General features: G+C 36.8%; 2 protein-coding genes across 15 annotated transcripts in view; one reads left to right on the top strand and one right to left on the bottom strand.

The window, feature by feature from the left end:
* Positions 1-10,976, top strand: part of ERO1B (endoplasmic reticulum oxidoreductase 1 beta) — a 68,246-nt gene extending 57,270 nt beyond the window's left edge. For 3 of the 9 annotated variants that reach the window (XM_053604791.1, XM_053604793.1, XM_053604800.1), the window contains 6 exons: positions 8-254; positions 1,250-1,319; positions 4,500-4,586; positions 5,433-5,566; positions 8,054-8,110; positions 10,647-10,976. In XM_053604791.1, coding sequence (XP_053460766.1) covers positions 8-254; positions 1,250-1,319; positions 4,500-4,586; positions 5,433-5,566; positions 8,054-8,110; positions 10,647-10,779 — 728 coding nt within the window. In that variant the 3' untranslated portion in view covers positions 10,780-10,976. The other 6 variants (XM_053604797.1, XM_053604796.1, XM_053604795.1 and 3 more) reach the window with 6 other exon arrangements.
* Positions 1-19,847, bottom strand: part of GPR137B (G protein-coupled receptor 137B) — a 118,823-nt gene that overhangs the window by 44,569 nt on the left and 54,407 nt on the right. For 3 of the 6 annotated variants that reach the window (XM_053604801.1, XM_053604806.1, XM_053604803.1), the window contains 2 exons: positions 17,940-18,047; positions 15,335-17,486 (listed from right to left, as the gene is read on the bottom strand). The exons of 1 other annotated variant lie outside the window; for it this stretch is intronic. In XM_053604801.1, coding sequence (XP_053460776.1) covers positions 17,438-17,486; positions 17,940-18,047 — 157 coding nt within the window. In that variant the 3' untranslated portion in view covers positions 15,335-17,437. Of the gene's footprint in view, positions 1-15,334; positions 18,048-19,847 lie in introns of those variants that run through there. 2 more of the 6 variants (XR_008382985.1, XM_053604802.1) reach the window with 2 other exon arrangements.

The following is a 19,847-nucleotide window of genomic DNA, read 5'->3' as shown; positions in this document are numbered from 1 at the left end:
TCTTTAGAAACCTGGGGTAAACCTAGCTGGGGACCTAATATCAAAGAATTTAAGCGCCGCTTCGACCCTTTGGAAACCAAAGGAGAAGGCCCAAGAAGGCTGAAGAATCTGTACTTTTTATACTTGATTGAACTTCGAGCTCTGTCAAAAGTGGCTCCATATTTTGAGCGCTCGATTGTCGACCTTTACACTGGAAATTCACAAGAAGATGTTGACACAAAAACCCTTCTACTGGACATCTTTCAGGATACAAAGTAAGAATTGTGACTACAGTAGGGATCCAAAGTTTTCCACTCTGTGTTCAAATGGGGTAGTGCTTACTGTACAATAAAACTGACTCCTAAAAGTTAGGAAACGGGAGAATTAGAACTAGGAAGGAAAATGATCAATAGAAATTAAGTATTTATGGCTCAGCGCCCATAGCACATTGGTAACAATATTTATATTTATTTTTTCTTTTTTGAGACAGAGTCTCAACTATGTCATCCTCAGTAGAGTGGTGTGGCATCACAGCTCACAGCAACCTCAAACTCTTGGTCTTAAATGATTCTCTTGCCTCAGCCTCCTGAGTAGCTGGGACTACAGACACCTGCCACAACGCCCGGCTATTTTTTGGTTGTAGTTGTCATTGTCATTTGGCAGGCCCGGGCTGGGTTCAAATCTGCCAGCCTTGGTGTATGTGGCTGGAACCCTAGCTGCTAAGCTACAGGAGCCAAGCCCTATATTTAAACTTAAATGCTATTTTAAGTGTGTTAGCATTAAGTGAGTATGTAAGGAAACATGAGCCTTACTTTCTAGAATATAACATTTTAAAAATAATGCTTGGTCTATAAACTTGAGTTTACTGATAGTTAAAATAGCATAGAGAAAAAGTTATGTTAGGAAGTGTTTAAAGTAAATTATGTATTGTTTTAAAATAATAATGTGTTACCTACTTTTCACATAGGTTTTCAGTTAAATTTTTAAATTGTTTTATTAAGTAAGTTCTATTTCTTTGTCTCTCCTTGCTCTAGCATTTTAAAATTTTGTCATTTCTTTAAAATGTTATAGTCTTATGAATTGCAAAGCCATCTGTATGTTTAGTCTTTTATTAAGTAGTTTATATGTGAAACTGTTTACCCTCCTACTTCACACTAAACCTTACATATGAGCAAATAATTTTAAATATTTGTAGGAAAAGAAAATTCTATCAGATTATACAAAGTACTTGGATTTTTCATCTGTAATATAATACTGTCCTTTTTATCAGGTCCTTCCCTATGCATTTTGATGAGAAATCCATGTTCGCGGGTGACAAAAAAGGGGCCAAATCATTAAAGGTAAAAAGTTCTTGATCCGGGAACAGGGTTGGGAGCAGTTTACTGATTTTGTATTAATTCTGTTCATCTAAATTCTTTTCCTTCCCAGTTCTCTCGCTTGTTGAAGTTGGTCTGATTGGTTTTACTATAAGTGGTACCAAAAGCCTGTTCCATTATTTCCTCAATTCCTTACTTACTCTCTTCTAGTTTAACCAACTGCTTAATGATCCTCAGCTATTATTATTATGCTCAATAAGTATTCCACTTTTATAAATGTCTTTTTTGACAGGAAATTTTCTTAGCTTAAAAATTAGTGTATATTCTTGTTTTGATGGATCTTTTTTCTTTGTTCTTTTTTTTTTTTTTTTTGCAGTTTTTGGCCAGGGCCAAGCACCCTACTCCTTTGAGCCACAGGCACCAACCCACCCCCCTTTTTTTTTTATTGAGAAAGAGCCTCAAGCTGTTGCCCTGGGTAGAGAGGCTGTGGCATCATAGCTCATAGCAACCTCCACCTCCTGGGCTCAAGCTATTCTCCTGCCTCTGCCTCCCAAGTAGCTAGGACTACAGGCGCCCACCACAATGCCTGACTATTTTTTGGTTGCAGCCATTGTTTTTTGGCAGTCCCCAACTGGATTCCAATCCACCAGCTCAGGTGTACATGGCTGTCGCCCTAGCCGCTTGAGCCACAGGCGCCAAGCCTTGATGCATCTTTCAAAATATCACAAGTTTTTAGGGCAATAAATAGTATATTTATCTAAAGTTTATTTTATGGAATATTACAGTTTTTTAAATTTTTATTTATTTTATTTTTTGAGACAGTCGTACCTTGTCGCCCTGGGTAGAGTACTTGACGTCACAGCTCACAGCAACCTCTAACTCTTGGACGTAAGCCATTCTCTTGTCTCAAACTCCCAAGTAGCTGGGACTACAGGCACCTGCCACAACGCTTGGCTATTTTTTTGTTGTTGTTGTTCTTGTTGCAATTGTCATTGTAGTTTAGCTGTCCCAGGCTAGGTTCAAACCCACCAGCCTTGGGGTATGTGGCTGACCGCGTAACCACTGTGCTTCAGGTGCCAAGCCAAATTATTACAGTTTTTGAAACTATTATCTCTTTGTCTTTTTGAACTAACCTGAAAGGTACAACTTACCTGTTTACCTATGATATCAAAAGGAGAATATACCTTAGGAGTATTTTTCAAACTACTTCTTAGGCCCTTACTGTTTCCATTTGTGCGATGTACATTAAGGAATAAATTGTACCTTTAAAATTGTACCCTTAAAAGTATTTGAAATGGACTGGCAAATACTCTTCTACCACATCTTCACAGTTTTCTATGTGCAGTGCTGAAGTTCAGAAAGATCCAAAAATCCTAACATTTTCTCATGTTTGGTGCAAGGTAATTTGTTAGCAAAAGTGGACCCGACCTGACATAAGAATACAACAGGTCTTCATAGGGGATTTTTTTGTGAAGGTGTTGGGTTCATGGCTTTTTTTTAAAGAATTCTGCTTTGTATGAATATTTTTACATTTTCTTTAGAATAATGTATTTCACTCCAGGTATTGCCTCATGCTTTCGTGGGATGGTTCATAATATGTAATACATGTACTGTATTTCTAAAATTTAATAAATTCTGTTTAAAATACGTTTGACCCCAATGTCTTTTAGATGTAGGTATACTACAAGAACCAATAAATTAATACTGAGTGATGCACTGTTGGTGAGAATTTCTTGGTATTTCTGAAAGAATTAATTTAGCCACAACTACATGTTTATGTTGGGGGACTGTTTGGTATTACAGTTGTTTTGGTATATCTTGCTTATGGTATTTAATATGTTGAACTCACTTTTATAATTCTTCCTACTTTCTAAGTATCCACACAGATATTCAACATTTTATCTTTAAGAATGCCCTTGAGTAACAGGGCAACTATAATTCCATACATTTTTGTACATGAGGAAAATGAGACTAAGCAGAGTTTAAAGTCTCACAATTATCTGTCAACTACATAGTGCTGGAAATTTTTTTTGCTATTTTTCAAGGGTATATAAAGGAGAACCTAAGTCCATTTTCCATCTGCTTCAAAGAACATACATTACATGAGAATGGCCAGCCAAGGAGTTTCTGTGTTCTACTTGTATTGTCTGACTTTTGCCAAGGTCTTAATTCTTCTCAGCCCTTTGGGCTATCTGGGCAGGGCTTTGTGGTGGTCAGTTTTCAGGCCACGTGCCTCCAGCTTTGTGCAGTAAAATGTTTCACACAGTGCAGTAGTCTGAACTAGTGTTGCTCAGATAAGGGAAGACATCTTAGACACACACACACAGGCAGAAGAGTTTCTGTAGAGTAGGAAACTATTTCCACAAAATAGTGTCCCCGAAGAATCTGTGTTAGCAAACACGGGAGTCTGTGGGACCACGCACTTCACACAGGGCCTGTCCTCACTGATGTGAACTGAGCAACCCTGACAGACACTGTATGGTATGAAGGACTGATGTAAAATTTATCATTATTCTAGAACTAGCTTTCCCATATGGGACATACAAAGCAAAGTATCAAAAATAAATGAAACAGGGCGGCGCCTGTGGCTCAGTGAGTAGGGCGTCGGCCCCATATACCAAAGGTGGTGGGTTCAAACCCAGCCCCAGCCAAACTGCAACAAAATAAAAAGAAAGAAAGAAAAAAATAGCTAGGCATTGTGGCGGGTGCCTGTGATCCCAGCTACTTGGGAGGTTGAGGCAAGAGAATCGCCTAAGCCCAAGGATTTGGAGTTTGCTGTGAGCTGTCACACCACAGCACTCTACCGAGGGTTAATAATCTCAAAAAATAAATAAATAAAAATAAATGAAACACAAAATAGATAAATTTATCTTTAGTGCCAGGTAGATATCAAATGGAAGCAGCAGTTAAGTTCCTTAAATGATGTATCATTTACTTTTGTGTCTCTCATTGTGCGTATTTTGGTGCTTTGCGTAAAGTAGCTCCTCAGCAAAAAGTCTGTTGAAGTAACATAAACAGTGAACTTGGTAGGTATCAGTTGTTCTATGTACCATGTTATGCTGTCCAAATTCAAATATTTTTCTTCAGTGTTGGAAAACACTACTCATTCATTAATAAACTTCAAAAATGTTACTTCTTATAGTTCAGCCAAATGCAATTTAATTTTAAAGTCTAATTAGACTAAAAATATTTTCTGCGTGCTAGGAGGAATTCCGGTTACATTTCAAGAACATCTCCCGCATAATGGACTGTGTTGGATGTGACAAATGCAGACTGTGGGGGAAACTACAGGTCCGTGTGTTGTCTTCCCTTTTTGAAATACTACTCATGTTAAGTTTCCCACTGAACAATTAAGACGTCTTCATTGTTCCTTGAATTAGAATTAAGAAATAGGTGGATCCAAAGTGTGGAAGGTTTCTATTGATGAAAAAGAATTATTAAACTATGTTATATAAGGCTGTTTTTTGTATTATTCTGTGTTAATAATTTTAGTTTTATTCTTTCTGCAGTTGGTAGTTATGATCACAGTATATAAAAGTTAAAATTATATAAAAATACTTAAATATCAAAATTTGGTCACTGACTTCGTTTCAATGATCAAAAGAAGGCTACCTAGTCACAAAACAGGAAAACCTCTGCAAAACACGTCTATTACCCTATATATTCAGTATAAAAGACTGTTGGGTATTTTATTTTCTTACAAAGATGATGATTTATAGAATATCAAGAGACAGAATTATAATAATGGAGGCTACACCGAAATCAAATTTTTCTTTTTCTCTAGTGCTAACATTGGGAAATGTAAGCATCACTAATCTGAAATTGAAGTTGCTACAGGCTATTAGAAAATGCTTTTAAGGTTACAAATTGAATATTATAATCCTAATTGACACTTTCAAGGTTAAAAAAAGGCATTTTAGTATTTGAACCATAGTATGATATGTATCCAGTAAGTGTTAAATTATAATTTATCACATGCATAACCTGTGAGGAAACAGAAACAATAGTTTAACATGTTAGTGAAAAGCTCAGTTCATATGAACTTCCTTTTTTAACAGTGGCTATTAAGTATTCCTTTGAACCTTCACAGTAGTTATGATACAAAGTTGATTGTAAGTTTATTGGTGTTTTCTTCAGACTCAGGGTTTAGGAACTGCCCTGAAGATATTATTCTCCGAAAAAGAAATCCAAAAGCTTCCAGAGCATAGTCCATCTAAAGGATTCCAACTCACCCGACAAGAAATAGTTGCTCTTTTAAATGCTTTTGGAAGGTAAGAATCATTTTCCCAGTGAAAAACTTTTGATTCCCTTCTGGGTTTCAACTAACTGCAAAGATCATCTGTTCTGTTCAAGTAGGATTTGTTTTATTTTGCTGACAAAAGGATATAATTTCTGTTTTATATTATACCTGTACTCACTTTAGAGTAGCTTTCATGCTAACAAGTCAGTTTCTCTGCAGGCCATAGGAAAAATTAATAGTTTCTAGTAAATTTCTATTAAAATTAATAGAAATTGCCAATACTGGGCCAGGCACAGTGGCTCTCACCTGTAATCCTAGCACTTGGGAGGCCGAGGCAGGTGGATTGCCTGAGCTCACAGGTTCAAGACCAGCCTGAGCCAGAGTGAGACCCCATTTCTAAAAATACGCAGGCATTGTGGAGGGCACCTGTAGTCCCACTACTTGGGAGGCTGAAGCAAGAGAATCACTTTGAGCCCAGGAGCTGGAGGTTGCTGTGAGCTGTGAGGCCACAGCAATCTACCCAGGGTGACAAAGTGACACTCTGTCTCCAAAAAAAAAAAAATTGCCAGTATTTTTCAGCATGCCACCTCAATTTTGAGGGGGAAACTATTTTCCTAATAAAAATCTCTTTAGGTGATTCAAATACAATAGCAGGAGTAAGGAGAAAAGGTTAGCTGAAGGGCTAAAAGAAAAAGATTAAATCTAAATCCTTTACCTGCTCTTTATTTCCTAAGCTGCAGGGTCATTTTCTTTCACTCATTTCTACTCCATTTTTTTTTTCTGTATACAGACATACAGTTTACTTGCTTGTTTGTATCACCCATGGTTTAAAAATAACTCGAGTTTGCATGGATATATGTAATACCAATTGAGGAATACAGAGGAAAAGAATCACAGAATACTATAGGCTGGGCACCCGTAGGACGCCAACCACATGCTCTGGGGCTGGTGGGTTCAAACCTGGCCCTGCCCTGCTAAACAAACAAACAACAACAACAACAACAAAAAAGCTGGGCATTGTGGCGGGCGCCTGTAGTCCCAGCTACTTGGGAGGCTGAGGCAAGAGAATCAACTTGAGTCCAAGAGTTTGAGATTGCTATGAGCTATGATGCCACGGCACTCTACCAAGGATGACCAAGTGAGAATCTATCTCAATAAAAATAAGAAAATAATACTGTACTGCCTTGGGAAAAGGGTAAAAAGTCAAATGAAGGAAGAATTTTTTTTTTAAGATGGGGACCAAGTGATACATTTGCTTAATATGCATCTTAAGTTAAAAAGCAGCAGTTGACATTTCTCATCTTAATAGCAAAGATTTTACCTGTTGCTCCCCTGTACTTAAAGATGACTGTAGATTGAGATTTCAAACATAAGGATATACATAGAATGTCTACCATTAGTTGATATTTCATGAAAAATTCAGTCTACCCACTCAAGAAGTCTGTAGTAGGTCAATACCCACCTACTAGCCAGGTAACTCAGAGTAAGTTACTTGATTTATTTGAGCCACAGTTTTCCTAATATGTAAAATCAGGGTTAAATTATATCTACTTCTAGGATTTTTAATGCTAAAATGAGATCATAAATATGGGCTCAGAACATTGCCTGACATTGTAAGCTCTCAAATTACTCTAATTTTCATCTATCAAGAAGTTAGAATAATGAAAGGAGCTTAATAGTACAGACTGTATCACTCTCAGTTATAGCAAAGAAAAGTATGAGACTGTACATAAGGATAATATAGAACTTAATAGGATTATTTTTTTGGTGATTCCCATTCCGGAGTTTTGTTGTTTTTTTTTTTGTTTGTTTGTTTTTGAGACAGAAGCTGACTATGTCTCCCTTTGCAGACTGCCGTGGCATCACAGCTCACAGCAACCTCAAACTCTTGGGCTCAAGTGGTTCTCGTGCCTCAGCCTCCCGAGTAGCTGGGACTACAGGTGCCTGCCACAACGCCTGGCTATTTTGTTGTTGTTGCAGTTGTCACTGTTGTTTAGCTGGCCTGGGCCGGTTTAAACCCACCAGCCTCAGTGCCACGTGGCCAACAGGGTAACCACTGTGCTACGGGAGCTGAGCCTGCAGTTTGATTGTTGCACCTGGGCGGAGAAGCACTTCATTCAATCAATCAGTAATCATTTATTGAACACCAAAGCATTGATGGGTACAGGGCACAGGGAGAGAGATTTGGGAGGAGACAAAACAGTCTTTAGCCTCAGGGAGCTAACAACATGGAATGATTTTTTAGTGAGGAATGTGTAAAATGAATTTATAAAACCAAATATAAATGATTTTTGAGCTTCTTATTCATATCACTGTACCCATCTATTTATAATATGAAGTAACGCTCCACGTTGTCAATTTTTAATAAATTATAGCATACTAATTTAAAAAATAGAAGCTTCAGTGTTGCCTACATTTTTTCTTTCAGATCTTGCTTTCCTATGATAGCCCATGTAACAGTATCATTTGAAATATGTATCATGTGAGCAGTACTAATGTGGTTTTTTTCCTCCTATAGGCTTTCTACAAGTATAAGAGAGTTACAGAATTTTAAAGTCTTAGTACAACACAGTAGGTAATAAATGTCTAACTAGAAACATAAAATGACTTTGTAAAGCCTTCTAATCTTGGACATTCAGCAGAAAGAGACTTATCTCCTAATTCAAGAATTGTGAACTCAAAAAATGCTCACTTGAACATTTATGATTCTTCACAGATTATCAATTAGAAATATTTATAAGTGAAATATATACTTTCAAACTATGTAAGTTATACTAATTGTGTTTAATTTCTTGCATTTTCATCTGTTGAATATTGTTTGTTTAGAATTACTTTTGTTTTTATTCTGTTATCCTTTATATTTCCAGTTGTCAAAACTTAAATAACTGTATCTCCATTATGGAGGAGAAGCAGGAACAAATGTTGCTCAGGGGCTGGTATCAGTGACAAAAACTTATCAATGATTTCCTAATGTGTTTTTAGTCTTGCTCTGCCCTCCGTGTCACCGTCTATCACATGGAACTGTCACTGTGATAAATGGCCCTTTCAATGAACAGTTAGAGAAATTCCTTAAGATTCTCTAAGACTTTAATTAGTTTTTATTTTAAGATTTTTAGTTGTTGCTGTTTTGTTTTCCATCTGAAAGACCTGCTCTGGTAAGGTGAGCAGGTGCTCTTCCCTCTGCTACCCAGCCAGATTTCAGGTGTGTGTAGTGGGCTGGGTCAAGAGTATTTTACTTAGAACCTTCTTTTGATTTTGCTTTTCTTTGTTCCTAGATATTTTAGGGAAAATGAAATTTGCAGATACTTTTAGAAAAAAAATTGATAACAGGTAACTTCTCAATAAAATTTGAATTTTATGAGTTTTACCATGAATTTATAATGCCAATTAAGAGCATTATATACAAAAATTTGCTATTTGAAATGAAAGCATTTTTATAGGATTTAATTTTAGGATGCAGTCTATGCAATCCTCAGTGTGATTTTCTTTCGTAGAATACAGAAGCAGGTAGATTAAGTCAAGCCTCCTTTAAGTGCTCCCCCCCAAAACCTACTTTTTTCATTTTAGTTCATTGTATGTAAGTAGCATTTTGTGTGATTCTTACCAACAAACAGTTAATAAGTCCTACACTGCTATTTTCTAAAGCTGGGATTTAAAATCTTAAAACAGTATTTAAAATCTGTATTCTTGAAAAAGATGTGGATAGAATGATTAATTTGGAAGGTTGCATCTCTGTAGAAGTGGTCTGAGTACAAAATCTAAAGTTTCTCCTTAGATTCTGCAGTCTCTCGTGAAGTAAATACGTGCTCTTATCCCTACCTTGAAATGTGTTCATTGAGAATTTTAAATTATATTTTAGTTAGCTCACCCTACTTCTAAAAATACTTAGCCATCCCTTGGCGAGCTATGGTTGAGGAGTAAGGTCTCACTAGAGTTATTTTCTCACTCATTTCTAACCTTTATAAAGACTGGCTTGATTGGAGCCTCTGCAACTTTTTTTCTTTTTCAGATTTGCAAGTATGGGGAGGGGAGGGACCTTAATGTAAACTGTCTAAAAGGTGACTAAATAATTTCACTAATAAATTAACAATAATTATTCTTAACTTAGTGTTCAGTTTGAGAAAATGCAAAAATTCTGCACTTTATTATTACTGTAAATTTAAAGATCTTTTTGGTAGTGTTGCTCTGCTATTCCCTCATAAAGTCTATTATTTAAACTCTTTACTAGAGAAAATCCTTGGTATTTCCATTTATTGCTTTTTTCTGTGATTTGCATTTAATCTTTGGAAAAATGGAGTATGTTCTAGGAGATTAAAAGACCTAGTTGGGATAAAGAGTTCTTTTCAAAGCTTTTAATAAAACTTTTTCATGATTAAGAAAATAAATGAATTTCAGCCGAAGAATACTTCATTTATGTATTTGTTTTACCATACGTTAGATTGTGGGGAGGCAACCATTTTTTTCCTTTTATTAATTCACTATACTAACAAGCGGGCAGTCTACATTTTTTTTTTTTTTTTTATTGTTGGGGATTCATTGAGGGTACAATAAGCCAGTTACACTGATTGCAATTGTTAGGTAAAGTCCCTCTCAGTCTACATTTTTTTAATGTGTGTGTTTCTTAAATAACAGTATGAATGTGGTGACTTTTTCATGGTCCTTGTGATATGAACTATTTTTCATAGTTCACATACTTTTTGTTGTGAAGTGATACTAGACTCTTATTTGCATTGTGAAAATGCTTAGCTGGTGAATTCTTCCTGGCCTTTTGTTTTTATTTTAAAAATCTAGCACTTGATTATATGATCGACAGAAATGATTGTACCAGCTGATAAAGCAATGAAAATGAAGAAAAGGAAAATTCTCCTTCCTTCAATGGCATGAGTTTATTTTTTTAAAGTGGCATTTATGTAAATTAGACATTCTATATTAAAATCGGTTAAGTTTGAAAGTTTCTGTTTCAATTCTTAGATTATGAAAAAGATCTGACAGAATAGTAATAGATTTCAGTTTTGAAATGTGGTAAGTCTTTATTTTAACATTGTGATTCACTGTTTGTAATCTCTGTATGTATATGAAAACACTGTGCCATGTTTTTTGACTTTGCCTAGGTGCCATTCATTTTATATAAGAAAGGACAGCTATTTTGATCTTCATCAGCATTGCCTTCAGCTGGAAATTTGGGAACAGTTCACAGTAAACCTCTCAGCAGTTTACAAACCGAAGTACCTGCAGAAACCATAGGTATTCACCAAAATGCACAGATTAGGTACATGGTTATCATGGAAATTATCTGGTAAAAAACAGACACAAAACTACGTGTACCCTATTTTAATTAATATCTCTACAGGTACAGCTTTGATTTTTGAACAGAATTTCAAACAATCTACTGTTGTGCCCACCAGAAGCTAGAAAATGTGAATTAAAGCACATGTTTCTGCAATCTTTTCTGTCTTGTTTTCTCCATTTTAAATGTTTCTTTTACAGCATGAGGATTTGAATATAATTTGTGGAGAAGGGAGAAAATATATAAGTAGTTTGAGGTTGCTGCTGCTTGAAATGGCACACATTGGCAGGCACTATATTAGGACTTTAAATTTAATCTTCACAACAGCAAACTAGGTAGGTATAATTACTTCTCCATTTTACAAATAAGAAAATGGAAGATGAGAGGGGCTAAACAGTCCATAGTTACAAATTCTAGGGAGCAGAGCTAGATTTGAGACCAGCAAGTCTGACTTCAGAACCACTACAGTCATAATGTGGTCTGTGTAATTTCCTAAGTTGATCTATTACCATTCATCTAGAACATGGAGACTTTGAGCATTTGTATTGAATCAGAACATTTTTTAAATATGCTTCTTTTATTTAGTTTTTGAATAGATAATACATTCACATGGTTAAAAACCAAATAATATAAAAGTTATTCCGTGAATGTCATCCTTCTATCCTTGGCCCAACTTCCTGCACTACACACAGCCCTCGCACCATAAATAACATCTGTTCTTGATTTAGTACGTCTCCATCCATACTTTAGGCATATACACAAATGGAAAATCTTATTTTTCTCTCATTTTTACAAAAAAACTGACATATACATACCATTTGCCTTTTTTCCCACTTAATATTTCTTGGCAGACTTCATATTGCTACATAGCTTTCTCATTTTTTTAGTAGCTGCTTGGTACTCTGTTACACAGATGTGCCACTGCTGAATTAACCAGTCTCCTATTAATGGGCAGTTGGGTTATTCTGTAACATTTAAAATTTATGTAAAAATTTACCTATAGAATAAGTTCTCCCAAATAGAATTTTGGGGTCAAAACTTATATACATTTGGTATATTGTCCTCCATAGTGGATAGTTACTAATTCATCTCATCTGATATTTATGACAGTAGCTGTTTACCCAAAATCTCACTAACATAGATGTTACTAAAATGTTAGATTTTGGCCACTTTGAAAATATCAATGTGTAAATTCTAATTACAAATAAAGTTGACCACATTTTAATATGTATAAGAGCCATTTGTATTTCCTTTTGTGTTTATATCTTGCCCATGTTTCTATCATATTGTTGGTATCTTACCAATTTCTAGGAGTATATTTGTTAGGGCTATTTAACCCTGTGAATGTAATGAGCTGCAAATACTCTCTTTCCAAGCTGCAAATATATTTTTTCCAAATTGTTATCTGGAACAAGCCAATAACAATTTGGCCTTGCTACTGATGGTTTTGCCATGTTAGGTTTTATCAATTTTTTAGTAGTTTCTGATTTTTGAGTCATAGTTAGAATGCTTTCTTCACTCCAGAGTAATAAAATTTGTGAATATTTATGGTTTTATTTTTTACATCTAAATTTTGAACTCTTAGAGTGCATCGTGCATAAGATATGTTTCCCACCTAACTTTTTTTCCAGATAATTAACAGAGTTGTTTCAATACCATTTACTGGACAGTTCTTTTCCTTCCTAGTTTGAGAAGCCTACATTTATCATTTCTAAAATACCACACGTATTTAGCTCTGTATCTGGGTTCTGTTTAGTCTTGCACCAGTACCATATCCTTTTTATTAGGCTTTATTTTTACTATCTGGTGCACTGAGCCTCTCCGTTCCTCCCCCACCCCAACCCCCGCCCCCCTTTTCCCAGGTGTTCTTAATTAACATATGGAACATGCTAAAACTGTATCCAACTCTGGTTACCTTTCAAGAATTGTACTTTTAACCACTTTGTTACTCTTTTTGATACTTGACCTGATAAAGATATACTTTTTATCACTTTTTAATGATTTCATGATTCTATTTGCCAGTGGCCAAACAGGTCAAGGCAAAAAAGAGGCAGCACACAGTGCCTGTGTGGACAAATTTCATCTCAGTGCTTCTGTTTTAAGGCTTAGTTTCCAGGGACAATTTAAGGACTTCCTTCATATACAAGCCATACTTCCTTTTTTATTACATTATGAATTGTCCAAAAGTTGAATAGCTGTCTAAGCTCTATAAGACAAGAGGTAGGGGCCCTTAAGCGAGTCCCCAACTTGTAAAATAAAAGTGCAAATGCAAGAAGTTACCTTTTTAAAAAACAGAGTTATCTACCAAAAGAATAGGATTTGACTATTCATTTACTATTGTAGGAACTGGGTTATAGCAGGAAACAAAACATTCATGCAACTTAGATATAACCTAACTAGACTCTATTAGTCTATACTGAGAATGTACCCCAAGAAGAAATGTCAACTTACGGGGAATGGCCAACACAGACACCTGTGGAGGATGTGCCCCCAATATGAATTTTTTTTATTTTTTTGAGACACAGCCTCAAGCTGTCGCCCTGGGTAGAGTGCTGTAGCATCACAGCTCACAGCAACCTCCAACTCCTGGGCTTAAGCAATTCTCTTGCCTTAGCCTCCCAAATAGCTGGGACTACTGGCACCTGCCACAACACCCTATTTTTTTATTGTAGTTGTCGTTGTTTGGCAGGCCCACTCTGGATTCGAACCCACCGGCTCTGGTATATGTGGCTGGCGCCTTAGCCACTTGAGCTACAGGCGCCGAGCCCCCGATATGAATCTTAATGTCTTCTAAACAGTGCCATCAGGTTGTCCTAGATTGATGTTATTAATCAATGAGAGCCATTCCCCTACCAACCTGTTGGTCAGAGCAGAGTCACATTCACCAAACAACATTCTGGTACCATTTAACTTTCTCTGTGGCTTTCCTTCACAGAATCTACCTCCAAATGTGTTCTGCTCCCTTTGACAAGTTTTAAATTTGCACATCTGAAGCCCAGACTTTTGGGCTACTGCATTCACCAAGGGAATAGCACCCAGTTATACCAATTTAATGTCCCTGGTAAAAGCATCATTTGTTTATCCTAAATGGACCCTGAAGAGATACATAGTATAACGTAGGCATCGGGTAAGCGCGAAATACTTCAATTAATGCTTTCAAGAAGTACTGTGACTTGGGACTGCAAAGAGACTTTTGGGAAAAGAATCATAGCAACAGGAATCAATAAAAAAGGGGCGGCATTGGGGGATGTTATAGTGTTAAGAGCCACAGGTCACAGATCTAGCTGAAGGGAGTAAACATCTGAATCTCTACGTAAGTTCGAGGGTACTAAATCTGTTCTGGACATGAAGAGTTAACATTTTGAATGACAGGGCAACTAAAGTCCAGAAGGGCAGACCAGGTTTGGGGGCTAAAGAATTAGTATTAGCAAGGTATCCATCAGTTTCTGGAAAAATATGGGGCAGGGCCCAGCCATAGCTCAAAGATTAGGGAACCCAAATATAGAGGAACCTGGGAGTTGCTGAGTCTGGCTTTGGATCTCAGGACCCTGAGCCCAGACCTGATGACCCCATCATCCAGCCAGTCTTAGAACTCAGTGCCCTGGCCCATAAGAACTAGGCACCAAGTACAGGGGGCACAGGGACTTCTATACTTGAAGGTCTTTTGACCCTTTGGTGCAAGGGCTCTTTATCACTTCTAAGAGCCAAGAGTGGAGTTAATAATTACGGGTGTTCCTGAGTTCATGGACTACTAAGTTAATAGGTTACAATCCACAGACACCTGACAAGTGCCTAGTCGAGTGAGTGTCTTGCCTGTAATAGATACTCCTTTATCCTCACTGTTCCCTTTAAATAAATACTGCCTCAGTTTATCAGTTCATTTATAGTCTGATGAAAATAATTCCACTACTTTAGCCTGATTTCTTTCTAACAGCTTCTCCATCTGGACCCCTAAGAAGCCTTATAGTAGCATTATGCACAGTTAGAAGTGTTTTTTAATAAAACTCTCATGTAGGATAAAAAATGGTAATGAATATTAATTAGACGTGTCTCTGATTAGACCCATGAGTCTCTTCTTTCTCATGCAGCAATCTCAATCAAAAGCAGGGTACTTTTTAAATAAAGTTTGTTTAGTTGGAAACACTTGATAAGTTTCAAATACTTAGTCCCACTTAGCTCTAATGTAAGATCACCTGTATGTTAAAAAAAATAAAAGCAATATTTTAGTAATAGCAACTACATAATATACACGAGAACCCTTTCCTGAAAGTGCTTCTCACTTTCCTCTTAATGGGGGTCAAGTGTTCAACTAAGTATTGGCCCAACACTAACGTCAACAAAGAGCTGCTGTCTTAGGTTTTGGTGAAAGGAAAAATTGGGAGGAATACTGTCAGCTAAATAACCATACGTGGCTACATGTAACCAGCACAGCTAGTACATTCAAGAAGGAACTGGCCTAACTGCGATTGATGTGTATATTGTTAAGAGTCAAAACTTCCTACAGCTCATAACTCTAGTCCAAGGTGTTTTTATTATCAGCTCAAAGGGGTTAATAGTAAAATAGAAAAAGAGCCAAAGGAAAATATCTACACAAATTAGTTGGAATTCTTAGACAATAAGCTGCAGAGGTGACACCAACTTGTCAGCAGTTACACACAACCATTCACATGCGGCCTTTAGTGTAGCATCAGGCTTAGATAAAAGATACAGAATTTCCGTGACACTGCCTTTCCCCCATAAACTCTTCAATTCCCTCAAAAGTTTTGATGTCACTGTGGAGCTTTAAAACACAGGACATTTTGGTATTTTAGAGCCAGTAATCATTCCTTCCTTTTCCTCTCTTTGCCTCTAATATTCCATATAAGGAGATTTTTTTTCAGTGTATCTAGCAGAACAAGTGGAAAGCAAAAGGAATTTTAATTTTCCTTCCCATACCATTCCTGAGTATTTCACAGGGTATACATGATCATTTACTATGAGAGAGAAATGGTTTGATACAATCATAGCGTTTAATATTTTTTCTTTGTGACACTCCTAAAGGTTTTAGCATTCCTTTTTGTAAAAGAAGGAAGAAAAAAAATAACCACCTAGAACATTTTTATCCTGTCCAACAAAAAACATAGTTCAAATAAATACTAGCAGCTTTATCATGAAACTGTATTGTGACTTATCAATTATGCTGGGCATTTCAATTTTTCTGCCAGTAACAACAGAATTGTAAATCATGTAAACCACATGATTTTGGTGGTTCATTGTATTTTTTAAAAATGCATCTGCCCTTACCTGATATAATATTGAGGGAGTTTCAAGTTTCAAGCATATGCTGAGTCTGCCTTGAAAATTTTCCAACAATTAGTAATAAAGACAATGTGACCACAATAGGGTTTCTTAAAACTACTTAAAATAACTACTTATGATATTATTTTAAGGCGCTCTGAATAACAGTGCAGAGCTTGCTTCAATGCAGAATTTTCCCTGACAAGTGACTATTTTATATGGTCTGTGACCCAAATCTACCCATGCACTGAAAGCAAGAATGTCGTTATGTGGGATCACGCAGGGTAAAGGTAGTCTTTAAAAATGAAAAACCCAATTGTGACCCAAGTGAAACCTGAGATCCCAATTTTAATTACCACCAAAGTAATAGAAATAGATGATCTCAGTGAAATAATGCCCAGAGATCACTTATTCCTGAAGACCAAAATGGTAAGGGTCATTTAAAATGAGTTGCATTACGTAGGCAGGACTTACTAATAATAGTTCCTTTTTATTTGCCCTTCCCTCTGTCTCATGATGAAATTTCCTAGGCAGAGCAGAAGGATACCTTCTCTCTTGTAACAGTGCTTGCTCTAGAATCTTATCCCTATTTTGTAGAAAATCAGAGCATTTAACCATCCGGCAGGCAGAGTTTTCTGGCTCCAGAATGTATATGATGGTTTAAGCATTTCTGGCCTGGGAGGTAGTATTTCGTAACATGTTTTTCACTTACATGAAAGATGACTTAATAGACAATTGTCTGGAACGTACCCTTTACGTGGCTAAGAGATTGGCATATATTGCAATGCTACTGTCATTTTAAAAGTGCTGCTTCCAAAAGGTGTTTACCGAGCTATTTAAAAATAAAGGACATTATTTTAAATATAGTTGGAGATTACAGAAAAAATTATTAGGATTCCACATAGTTTTAGCTCAAGGGCTTGGTGGATTTATTATTAATGTGCTTTTTGGGACTTCTTCTCTTCTCCCTGAATGTAATGCATGTTCATTGAGTTGGGAATGGTATAGTCTTGCTATGGTCCTGAGGATATTAGATTTCACTGGGCTGAAAGAACTATGCAAAAGCTCTGAATATAGCAGAGGAGGTTTAATATAGTATAAATCACCTACATTTTTAACATTATTAACTTGTTATCATTGAAGTGTATACATTAGTGCCCTACTGAAAGGAAGTAACAGACTTTTGGCACAATTTAAGAGATTCTTCAAGGCATCAGCCATCGGGACCTTAAAAAAACTCTTATGAAGAGCGAGTTACCTTACAATTTGTTGATATTCCATTTAATTTTAACTTTCAACACTGGAGTTGCAATTAGCTTTCTAGATGTCAATTTTATTTTAGGAGTCTACCAATGTGGAGCTCAGGATCTGAGTGAACTTCAGTGACCTGAAGAGGTAAGGATTTGAGGAATACTTTAGTTCAAAAGCCTTAAAAAACCGTAAGACCATATATTCTATACCTTTAAAGTGAATTATGCATAAAATTCTGTGCAAACTGCAACACATATTACAATAATGTTCTCAAGAAAAAACTCTAGTATACTTCAGCATTATTAAGTTATATAAAATATATCCTTATAAAAGTACAGATTTTCTTTAGTAAGTTTAAATTATACCCACTGAAATAGCCAGGCTCACTTTTTAATATTAACATAAGAGTTTGTCAATCTAAATTATCATTTAGTCCTATGGAGCCTTTAGAAACCTTTAACAAACAACGAATAAAAATCAAGTCCTATTTCTTAAGGAAAAGTGCCCTAAAAATTCAGCTGTCAATAAGTTTGTGTTTCTGAAGCTTTTCAACTGAGGAATTGTCCATAAAACTGTTAACTGATTCTACCCATGGCTTGGTTTGTCAGGATCCAAAGTTGAGTCTTGTTGCAAAGTTCCTGCTTGTGCCAGGAAGCTGTTAGTTTGTTGTCCCCAATCATAGCAGTCTGGAGCAAAACTTAAAAAGAAAAAATTACTTCAGTAACTTGAAACATTACACTATGTATGACATGTCTATTTCAGGTAGACAGGGCTGGGATTTTGTATAACTGTAGATAATTCCACAGTTCTTTTTATTTTATTTATTTTTATTTTGGGTTAACGTGAGGGTACAAACAACCAGGTTACAATGTTTGCATACGTTAGGTACAGTCCCTCTTATAGTTTATGTCCCACACCGAAAAGGTGTGCCATATGCCCTTACACTGTCCTTTAAGTGAGAGCACCCCAGGCCCCTCCCTTCCTTCCCTCTCCCCACGGCCCTCATTCTCCTTTCCCCCAACTTGAATTGAGTTTTTCCCTTATGTGGACGTGTATTACATCGTCTACTGCAAAATTCTTTAAAGTAGCTTTTTGAAGCCCATTTTGCCACAAATAATGCTATGCCCAGTGATAGAAACTCACCTACTAAACTCCACTGAAACTCTTTAAAGCCCAGAAGTCACTATGTATAATAGTTTCTTTTTTTACAACAAATTGCATCTGAATCCTAATGTGGAATATAGTTCATACCCTATCTTTGTACAAATGACTTCTGTGCCTCAATTTCCTCATCTGTAGAATAGGAATAATATTAGTAACTACATTGTTGGGCAATTGTAGGGACTAAGTCAATTAATACCTACAAGTGCTTAGAACAGTGTCAATACATGTATAGTTAGTACTTAACACACACTCAAGTTTTCATTATTATTTTCCCTATAGAGCGGAAAAGGGGATTCTGTTCTTCCCGCATACAGTAGTCAGGACTCCCTTACAGAACAGTTTTAGGGAAGAGGTGAAGCTCAGAATCTGAGTGGCCCAAAGAACAACTTTGACCTAACAAAGGTCAAAGGACAGTTTTTGACCTCAAGAAATCGTTCTTATTGGCTCACTTCCAAATTATGTTCTTTCTATCTGCAGGCCCTGGGGATTGGTCTGCTTTCTTCTTTTTTCCCAGCTACCATCTTTTACTCTCTCCAGGGTATCTCTCCTCCCTGATCCACGGAGAAAACAATGTACTCTCCCAGCTTTTCTTCACTTCTATCCCTAAAACAAGGACTCTTCACGGAGCCCTTTTAAGGTTTTCTAAGGACTTCTTTCAGTTAGTAGTGAGTAAAACAAATCAAGTATATCTTCTATCATTTCATCCCAGAAGGGAAAAATAGTTATGTTAAAATGTTAATAGTAAGTCCTTAAATTCACCAAAGATTGCATAAGATACATTTTCATATCTAAGGCTCCCTCTTCACGGCGGCACCTGTGGCTCAGTGAGTAGGGCGTCGGCCCCATATACTGAAGGTGGTGGGTTCAAACCCAGCCCTGGCCAAACTGCAACAAAAAGATAGCCAGGTGTTGTGGTGGGTGCCTGTCGTCCCAGCTACTTGGGAGGCTGATGCAAGAGAATCACCTAAGCCCAAGAGCTGGAGGTCACTGTGAGCTGTGATGTCACAGCACTCTACTAAGGGTGACAAAGTGAGACTCTGTCTCTAAAAGAAAAAAAAAAGAAGCTCCCTCTTCCCAGGAACAAGACAGGGATCTCAGCATGACAAGCAGAGAGGAGAGGTACCCAGCAAGCACCAGGTCAGCCCTTTAGGTTCTCTAACCTCTGTGGCCTTGCTGGCCTTACAGTCCCAGATGCACAGATTGGAGGTGGGGGTGTCATACTCATCTGAGCAAAGGGGACGGGAACTGCAGTAGTTACTACTGTCCTGCATGCAGACTGTGCAAAGCTAACTAAGCGCAACTTGGAACCCTGGGGTGGTTCTGCGACTCGTGT

This window comes from Nycticebus coucang, chromosome 10 (assembly GCF_027406575.1).
Source record: "Nycticebus coucang isolate mNycCou1 chromosome 10, mNycCou1.pri, whole genome shotgun sequence".
Lineage (NCBI taxonomy): Eukaryota > Metazoa > Chordata > Mammalia > Primates > Lorisidae > Nycticebus > Nycticebus coucang.
Note: the sequence above shows the minus strand (reverse complement) of the source record. Positions and strands in the feature narration are given on the sequence as shown.